This window comes from Cajanus cajan, chromosome 2 (assembly GCF_000230855.2).
Source record: "Cajanus cajan strain Asha chromosome 2, NIPB_CcT2T_4, whole genome shotgun sequence".
NCBI lineage: Eukaryota > Viridiplantae > Streptophyta > Magnoliopsida > Fabales > Fabaceae > Cajanus > Cajanus cajan.
In genome coordinates this window covers 65,558,219-65,568,265 of record NC_138518.1, presented here as the reverse complement: position 1 = coordinate 65,568,265, position 10,047 = coordinate 65,558,219, and the positions used below count along the sequence as shown (strand labels likewise).

At 34.7% G+C, this 10,047-nt stretch overlaps 1 protein-coding gene across 1 annotated transcript; it reads right to left on the bottom strand.

Moving 5' to 3' along the window:
- Positions 1–5,418: 5,418 nt before the first annotated feature.
- Positions 5,419–9,527, bottom strand: LOC109814522 (putative WRKY transcription factor 14). Its single transcript, XM_020378975.3, has 3 exons — positions 8,542–9,527; positions 7,551–7,694; positions 5,419–6,555 (listed from the first exon to the last, which is right to left on the bottom strand). The coding sequence occupies exons 1-3, from the start codon at positions 9,126–9,128 to the stop codon at positions 6,081–6,083; spliced, it is 1,206 nt and encodes a 401-aa protein (XP_020234564.2). The 5' UTR covers positions 9,129–9,527; the 3' UTR covers positions 5,419–6,080.
- Positions 9,528–10,047: the final 520 nt, after the last annotated feature.

Genomic DNA, 10,047 nt, shown 5'->3' with positions numbered 1-10,047 from the left:
GAACCACACGCTTGGGGTTTACTAAAGGGGTATATAATCCTACAAAATTTATTTATAGAGTGAGAGTTGTCTCCCACTTATAAAGTATTTATTTTCTCTATCTTTATAGTTCTTATCGGGTACATGTAAGTAAAGATAAAAAATAAAATAAAATAGACAAGATAAACTTCCTAACTTCTAACAAAGCTAGTTCCTATGGCATCCGCTATAATAAGCTTCCGAAGGTTAGGAGAAGGACTTTCCAAATTAACAAAGCCTATGAGTTCATAGTATCCAAGCTTTGAAAGGAAATCAACACATTGATTCCCTTTATGCAATCACTCTTGATTCAATATGTTCTTAATCCTTGTCATGATACTTGCATATTGGTGCCACGAGTCCACCTCTTTTTTCATGAGAAAGATAGCATAAGTAGAGTTTGAAATACAAATAACAAATAAAACCTCTGTCTTAGGTGCATATATTTCAGCTCATGGTGAATAGCCACTAGCTCAACCTCTAAATCATTAGTTAAGCTAATGTGTCCATAGAAACTAGAGATCCATCTTCCATCACTATCCCATATGAGTCCTTTGAACCCTTCCTTCCCTGAATTCCCTAGAGCACTCCCATCTACATGAATAGAGATGTGATCCTTTGGTGCCAACATATAACAAACCCATCGTTCTGCTTGCTTGGTATGTTGAGGGATATCGTACAAATGAAAAGCTTGTTTTATTGCTTTTGTGAGGTGTCTAATCTGCTCCACTATTGTGTCCAATCTATTCCTTTTTAGGAAGGACTCAACTGCTCCAAATTTATTTCCTTCAAATTTGCTTGGTATCCTTACACTCAAATAGGATGTGAAGGAGGTTAGAAAGTATGATCCCCTATGATCAAACATGTTAGATACATTTTGTCTAGGATATTTGGCCTTTATTACTTGCACCTAGAGTTTGCTTTCTTTTGAAGTAAACTTTAAACCATTTTCTCAACAATGTGAAATTTTGATGGCATGCCACTCAAACAACCAAAAGACCCATTTTGTGGCTTGTGGTTATAACATCATTTTTCACAAGATGAAGATGGTTCCCTATGCTTCCACTCCATATGAATCATCCACTAATGTTATCAATCATGTCACACACCACTTGAGGGGACTATTAAAACTATAGGTTGTAAGTTGGTATGGAAGAAAGAACACAATTCACCAATGCCACCATTTTGGGTTTATTCAATGTTCTTCCTTTCTATGAAGTCAATCTGCTCCCTATTTTTTCTAAATCATCATCCAAGTGGTGATAGGTTACACGACCATATGTCATCTAAAAGCCAAGGTACTTCTTCAAGTCATTGGTGAATACAATATTAGTGATTCCATTAATCTTTTGTTTTCTTGGACACATGACACCCTTGGAAGCGAATGCTTTTGATTTTTTTATATTTATTTTTAGCTCTGACACCTAGCAACCATTTGAGGATATTGTAAACCATGTACACTTGGGATGGTTTTCCTTTTGTAAAAAGCAATACATCATCCTCAAAGAACAAGTGTGATATTGTGGGACTATTGCTAGAAATTTTGAAGGGTTCACAAGCTCTACTATCCATAGCTAATTTAATCATACATCCTAGCTCCTATATGCTAAGGACAAAGAGGTTGGGAGACAATGGGTCTCCTTGTCTTAACTAGTTTCCATTCCATAAAATGGATACAGATGTAGATAAAATTCCTAACATGATAAGACTCACAATGTTACTAGAAAAATCATATTCATTGAGAACCTGGTGAACAAAGGTCCATTCGACGCTATCATGTGCTTTTTTCCAAGTCTAGCTTGAATATAAGGCCTGATTTTTTCCTCTTCGATCTTTTCATACTATGAATAATTTCTTGGAGTAGGATGGAATTTTCGGTGGTACCCCTTCCAAGGATGAAACTACTTTAGAGAGGACTCACTATCTTTTATAATACTGGCCTCAATTGATTCATTATAACTTTCAATACAAGCTTGAAGAGTATGTTAGAAAGGCTGATCAATCTAAACTCATTCAGAATTTTTGGGTTATCTCCTTTCAGGATAAGGATAATTAATAATTCCAAAGGCTTTATAGCTCTTCATTCCCATTAGAGCATTATGGACTTCTTCCTTTGTGACGGATTTCATTAATTATTGATAATCTTCTTCTTGTTGTATATTTGTTAAATTTTTTGGGATGATAGCATTGATGTTTTATTCTAATTATACCCCAAATAGTTCTCTATAAAACATAGTGGCTACTTCCTATAGCTCTTTTTCATCTTCACACCAAGTACCCGAAGGAAGAAAGAGACCTTGAATTTTGTTTTTCTTCCAATTAATAATGGCTTGGGTGTGGAAGAAGTAGTGTTCTTACTTCCTAATCTAATCCAGTTTTACCTTAATTTCTGGAACCAATGTGGTTCATCTTAAAATAGAATAATCATACTCATGGAGAAGCTCTTGATAGAATCGAGTGTGGTGGGATGAATAAACAAACTCTAGAACCTTCTCAATACCTTTAAGTTGAGCCTCAATATGTTGTTTATTTCTTCTAATACTACCAAAAGACTCCTTATTAAAAACAAGAGACGTATTTTTAACAAGCTCTAGGGATTGAATCACATTACCCTTGTAGTTCCAAGCTCTGTTAACCAGATGGTGGTGATCGCCATGAGTGCACCATGCTACTTCAAACCGAAATGGTTTTCCCTCTTTTATATGAGGTGGCTTGCCACAATATAGAATTAAAGAACTATGGTCAAAGTGTTTCCTAGGGAGGACCTTAACTAGTGCCTTTGGAACTTAATTCACTCTCTAGTCCAGGTTGTAGAGCCCATGATCCAATTGTTTGTGAATGCTTTCACACCCATGCTAATGACGATGCCATGTGAAATTCCCATTAATCTAATTGAGAGTGATGAGGTCATTATCAGAAAGATGTTTAGAAAAGATTTCAGCCTTTTTGTGATGAAAAATACTCCTTTGTTGATCGGAAGAGAGTAATGTGTAGTTACAATCACCAAGTAGGGCCCAAGGGCAGCTATGATTATTTTGAATAATGGTTAGATGATTCCACATTTTCTATCTCTCCAAAGGAAATGGACTACCATAAACCCTGGTGTAAGCCTATTCATGTTTGTTAAGTGATATGTTGATCAAGATAGCTTGAGGATGTGAATCAATGGTTCTAAACGAGAAAGGAGACCCTATTTCTTAAGGCCCAAATCCCTCTAGCTTGACCCCTAACCTCTTGAACCTCCAAACCATCAAAACCCAATTTGTTAAAGAAGTTTTGGACAAGTGAAAACTAAGTGTGAACTTCAAAAAGAAATACGAGATTAGGCCAACAAGTTTGAATAATTTCCTTAATAAGTGTCTGGTTGCACTACAAGAAAAATGCAAATTACCGACGGATACAAATCTGTTAAAAAATTTATATTTCCGATGGATTTTACCGACAGTTTATTGTAAAATCGACTTAGATGATAAGTGATCTACGACGGTTTATTGTAAAACTGACTTAGATGATAACTGATCTATGACGATTTTTGTGTAAAATCGACTTAGATGGAGACCCAAAATTATCACGCACACGTTTTCTCTCATTTCATGCGTGCCCTTCAATCTCCCACCCTCAACCTCGTCGTCTCTCTTAGTTCTCCCTCAATTGCTCTCAACGTCTCAACCTCATCATCTCTCTCAGTTGCGCTCTCAACGTCTAACCTCGTCATCTCTCTCAACAACCTCTCAATGACAGCCTTGTGAGAACTCTCAACCTCTCGCACACAACCTCTCACTGAAGCGACAGTGGCTACAGGTGTTCCGAACACAACGGGGTCAAAGAAACAAGTGATGCCAAAGGTGTTTCCTTTTGCAGTCGTGAGGGAACGAAAAGGTACTTCATTCATGGCTCGTTTGGAGATAGATTGGGCATTAAGGTTTATATATTCATGGCTTGTTTTTTTTATAGGAGCACAATATTGCGTGAAAAATTTGAAGAGCTTTGTGAAGACATTTGGGAAAAATTGTTTTCATGTGTGAAAGAGGTGGTTGAGCTAGCATTCTGGATTGTCATTCACATGTGTATATCTAAGACGATTTTCATAAAACTGACTTAGATGAACACATACATCTAAGTCAATTTTTGCGTAACTGACGTAGATATATTCATTCATCTAAGTCGCCTTCCTCTAAGTCGGCTTTAGAACCGATGTAGAAATAGAATAATAACCAACTTAGAATACAATCCTTCTAGTAGTGATAATGATATAATAAATATAAAGATCAAAGGTGATCATTAAAGAGAGTATCTCCTTTATATGTATTAGTATAAATTTATAGATTAATATATACAAATGATAGAGGATTTATAATTGCAAAGCTACATTGACAAAATGATAGAGGAATTATAATCGTAAAGCTACATTGACAAGTTGACGAGCATGCACATGCAAAATGGTTAAAAGCCAACCTCGTTTTGCTGGATTTGTTATGCTGTCAAAAACTACTGCAGACTTATAAGACACAATAGAATCATCTTTGTTAAAAGAAATAGCATTAAACTGTAAAACTAATAATCATAAAAAAAAATTAAAAAAAAACACACACACACAAGTCAGTGGATGGCAAGAGAAACAGAAAACTGAGGAACCAAACCTTGCATGTCATATTAGGAGTCAAGTTTTATGTCGTATTATAATAGATATACTTTGTCTGAAAGTGACCTATCACTAGTGGAAAATTAGTATATTACGTCACCTCTTTAATGTCGGACACACTAAAATCCGACGTAAAAAAGACACGGTGGTATTTTTGTAATTTTTGCGAACTTTTTTACGTCGGACCTGGTAGGATCCGACTTAAAAAAAAGGACGCGAAATTGAATAAGAGAGTGCGAGGCACACCGCGCGCATTCACTCTTCATCACTTTTCATTTTTTTCCTCTGTAAACCTTCTCCCTCTCCTTTGTTACTGAATCATTTTTTTGTCTTCTACAGAGTGGGGTGAACTCTTTGTTACTCATTCGCATAGTGTTGCAGCTCATCAGGTATGAATCAGGGTTTCGTTAACACCTTTTTGCTTCGCATTACTAATGTGGCTATCTATTTTATTCAATTTTTTGGTTGTTTTATTTGTATGGGTTGTTGGCCTTTTCTTTTGAGTTGTTCTATGAAGCAGAACGGGTCGTTCTGCACTCGTTATATTTTTATTTATTTATTTTTTCACTACTTTTTTACGTCGGACCTTGGTAATGTCCGACATAAATTTATGTCAGTTTTACAAAGTCGACGTAGATTTACGTCTCCCACATTAACGTCAATATTTTTTCTGACATAAAAAACTCAAAATAACCGACGTAAAATACCTCTTTTGTATTAGTATATATGGACACTAGTGCTCATATATATCTAAAGTGTGAGAAAGAATATAATAAATTTATCATTGCTATACTTTATTTTACCCTATTATCTTTTTTATATAACACAAATTTATATTTTCATCCGGCCGGGAGGGAAATCTGATAAAATCTCCGAGCCCATTTTAATTTCTCTTGTCACTTCAAGAATAACCCACATGGGGGGTGGGGGGCTAAAATGATTTTTCCCACTATACGATGAAAGGAGTAGCCTCTCATACTTTAATCATTGATCTACTCGGTGAGCTTTTGAATCAATAAAGTCTATAGAAATTGTTTTAACTGTTAATATCTTCTGTTCCTCAGCTTTCTGTCCCATCCACCAATTCCAAAAGGAACGTGTGACTCGTTGTGTGTGCTTCCAATCAAGCAGCACTCCCACACATAGAATCCCATTTTTTTTCCCACTAATTTACCTCCCTGACTGTAATGCTAAATGACAGGTAAAAAGAAAGAAAAAGAAGAAACTAGAACACAAGAAAAGTGGGTTTATGATCTCGAATCTCCCCCACGTGACATACTTGAAATCCGATGATGAGTTGCACCTATTAAAAGATTATTGTGAGGGAGGTGGTGCTTCTCACTCAAGGTCTTATATATTATATATACGATCTTCTCTTATATTCTTCAAACGCGGTGGTAGTTGGTGTTGTTATCACCACTCAGTCAAAGAAATGGAATGAATCTAAAACGTTGGATTCCCTTTGCTGATCATCAAAACCTTGTGGAGACAATAGGTTTAGTGAGTGAGCTTCTACTTTTTCCAATTCTGCAAATAAGTCCTGATCAGGTTGTTGTTGGTTATTCACATTAGATATTGGCTCGTAAGGGACTCCAATATCACTAAATTCTTCATCATCCATCTCAAGTTGCTTCTCTTCCTTTACAGAACCACTGTTGTTTACATTATTGCTGTCACTGTTGCTCTCTTCCTCATCTGAATTCTTTGAAGCAGCAATGTTGTTGTTCTTGGAAGGTTGTGATCGAGATGAACCAGCGAAAGCATTTCTCTGAGTTGGCCATGGATGGTTGTGCTCTGAGGTGTAAGTAATGACCAACATGTTTGGGTCAGTTCTACTCCTCTCAACTTGTTTTCTTGCAGGGCAACCCTTTGAGCTGCTGCATCTATAGTAACCCCTACATGAGGTAACAAGAGAGAGAGACAAACATAAGAATCCATAAATGACATTGAGAAAGACCAAGAATTCCATCACCTGCACCAATGACATAAGGTTACGTACCATAAATATAAATTGCTTGACGTGAGTACAGTAAATTTCTTCCAATATAAAAATTTGCCAAAAAGAGCTTTTGGGAAGGGATAACTTTACCTAGTTGTTCTTAAACCTCAAACTGTGACAAAGCACTGGGTAAGAAATAATGAAAAAAACACCAGTACACCACAAGGGATCATATCATACAACTAGTGCTCTTTTTCTTGTTTCCTTCATTGCCATCCAATAAAAATATGATACCTTATTGGAGTGATGAGTGATCCCAGTGATTTGATAGGGATATAGTGTTGGAGTGATAAACAAAATGTGGATTCGAATTCCTCATTAACAATTAACAATTAATATTTATTTATAAAAAAAATATACGTAACTTAAAATAAACTAATTTTCGTTGAGATGTCATTTTTCATTTGGAGGAAAAGGAAATGAATACTCAAAAGAAACATAATTTAGATATACAAAATAACAATATTTGATTGTGGAGTTGCCCATATAATTTTATTAAATGATTTTGCTAATGTTATAAAAAATTAATTAAAATGTACTGACATTTTTATGTTATAATTTAATCTTAGACTGATATATACGGGGAAAAATGTTGATTTTACAAAATTAATACTAATTCATATCAAAAAGTAAATAAACGTGTTAAGTGAACAAAATAATATATATATATATATTATTTTAATAGTTTAATTAAGTGAATTTAAGTTTACCAAATAGTTTAATTTAGATGTAGACACAAATATTATTTTTCTCATTAATTTTACATAGGACAGAACTTAATAGGTATGGTACTTTTGTCACTTTACGTGCTTTCTTGCTTTAAAGAAGTTAGGAAAAATCTTCATTAAAATACCTTATCTTTCCGAGAAAGATCACACTATACCAACTTACCTTGGATACGGAGAACCTTTAATGGGTTTCTGGCCATATTTTCTCCAAGCCCACAGATCAGAAGGAACTACCTCGCCACTTTGTCTGCTATTTGGTGTAGCTGCAGGTGCAGGAACACAAATCGACTTCTTTGCCTGGATCTTCCTGCAATTACACAACAATATCATAACTTACATAGCTCCACGCATTCCATGAAGTTACATAGTTCCTATACACTTTTTTTTATGACGTATCTTTTTCTCTATATCTTTTTAAGACATTAGTATATTTTATACTGTACTTCTCTCTTCTTAAATATAGAAACAGTTGTAAAAATGAGTTATAAAAATAGAATATATTATATGCACATATATATGTGATGATTAAAGAGATATTAATATATAACTCCCACTAAACCAAGTGTTTAATTTCTGATTTGGTGTTAATTCTTCCACTGAAATAGTGGAAATATTGTGGCCAAGAAAAGGGTTATGGTTTTCATCTTATGATCAAAGGAACAGGACATTTCAGGTGTGTTCGGAAGAAAAGTAGTTTACGATAAGCTTTCTTGAAAGCTCAGTATGTGACTGTTATGGTGACACCTAGCTATAGCTAGCTCTACTTTTCAGGTGGATTAACCCTATAAAGGACCATGTTTAGTCTTGATCACAATGAACTGTTTTCAACTTGAAACTAATTATAACCCTCTTAGTTCTTATGACCAGATGCAGTCAATCAAACATATTTGCAAAATAAGACAAAAGAATTACCTCACTCATGCCAAACCCTACTTTATCCCCATCACCGCGGTTTTATACAAAAAATTGTAGTTCCCAAAAATGACTCTGAATGTGATTAATTACATTTGGAAAATTTATGATGCCTACATAAAACTAATCGACAAATGTAAATTTATAGTAGTATAATAATTTAACTCACTTCTTGGAAGCAGTTCTCCATTTAATTCAGTTATTAGTTTATTATTTAATTAATCAATTAACTAATCCCTCACCTTCTCTTAAGACCTGGATTCCGTGGAGATGAGATCTGCACTTCTGTGTTGCCCACCAAGCTATGATCTTTAGAGGTTTTTGTTGCATCAATCATGTTATTACCTGAAACCACACCAGAAGGCTTGAGTGCCCTTGAGGAAGCATCCACCACTGGCAAAATGGGTAACTTTTCATTGGGAGAGATCTGAATCATGTTTGACAATATGCTGTTACAAGGCCTCTTCATATCATCCTCAAGAATCTTTTGTGCCAAACCACAGCAATTACTACTACCAGAATTGCTGATTTCTGCAGAACTTGTGCTGTTAAAGTAGGCTGCAGAGCCAGGCAAAAGAAGCTCATGAAGAAAGGGATCTCTAGTATTTGAGAATGGATCACCAAAGTTTCCACTAGGGTCTTCCAAAACAGAAGAGAAAATCATGGGATCAGAAGAGAACTGCCAGTAATGATCACGAGTCAAGGGAGCAGCAGCTTCAGATGATGAAGTTCCCGTGCTGCAACTGCCATATGATGCACCACTAGCACGAATTACATCGCTTAAATCACCTTGATAATTCTCCATAATTGTGCCAAGGATATTGCACATGCTTTTTCCTTAGTGAAAAGGCTTCAATTAGGAGAAAAGCAGTGCCATGTTATGGAACATATATTGCTTGTAGCCTCTAATTTGCAGAGTTTAAAATAAACATGCAAATCTAGGAAATTTTTGTATGTGTGTTGGGATAGCTAGGTTTGAATTTTGATTAAGAGGTTGTGTCGACTAATGAGAATGAAAACTTTCTCCTGAGGGAATGGGATTTATTCTGATTACTAGGCAAGAAAAAGAAAATGAACAGGTGTTTTGGAGGTTGAAAACTAACTGTTCCTTTCTCCAAATATACACAGAAGAGAATTGAAAAACACAGACGCTGACTTTTAACACAAAATATGGCTCCAAGCTCTCCCTTTCATACGCAACAATTTGTTAAATAATAACAAGAAAACAAAAATGGTAGGACTAACAAAATGAGTGTTGGTGTGCTGTATAACTAAAATATTTTTTGTACACGTTAGGTTATATTACACTTCTCACACGCCGATGAGAAATTAATTAATTAACGTCTATTTATTAGTTGTTAACTTGTTATAACAAACTAATGATCTATTTCTGTAAATTAATAAATTAGAAGGTAAATATATTTTTAAGTGCCTCAAGATTCCGTTAAAATTGATTTTAATCTTTATTAATATACTTTAAAAAGTAATTTTTTCCTCGTATTTCTTAAATGTGGTAGATTTTCGCTTGACTTTATACATCATTTTGACTTGTGAGCAAACAAAATGTATTGCATTAAAAAATTAATATAAAGACTAAAATCACTATTTTTAGGATGTATAAATTAAAATTATTTTTAACAAAAATATTGAGAGATCTAAAAAATATTACTTGTTGAAAAAACAAGTCGTAATCAATATAGTATTAATTAATAACTTATTTGTCATTAATTATGTCTTGAGTGTAGGAA

Excerpts from the sequence above, each read along its gene's own strand:
- LOC109814522 (XM_020378975.3), bottom strand. The coding sequence starts at position 9,128 with ATGTGCAATATCCTTGGCACAATTATGGAGAATTATCAAGGTGATTTA. Across the intron at positions 7,695-8,541 it reads AATCCAGGTCTTAAGAGAAG|GAAGATCCAGGCAAAGAAGT; the intron begins GTGAGGGATTAG and ends GTGTAATTGCAG. Across the intron at positions 6,556-7,550 it reads AAAGGTTCTCCGTATCCAAG|GGGTTACTATAGATGCAGCA; the intron begins GTAAGTTGGTAT and ends TACCTCATGTAG.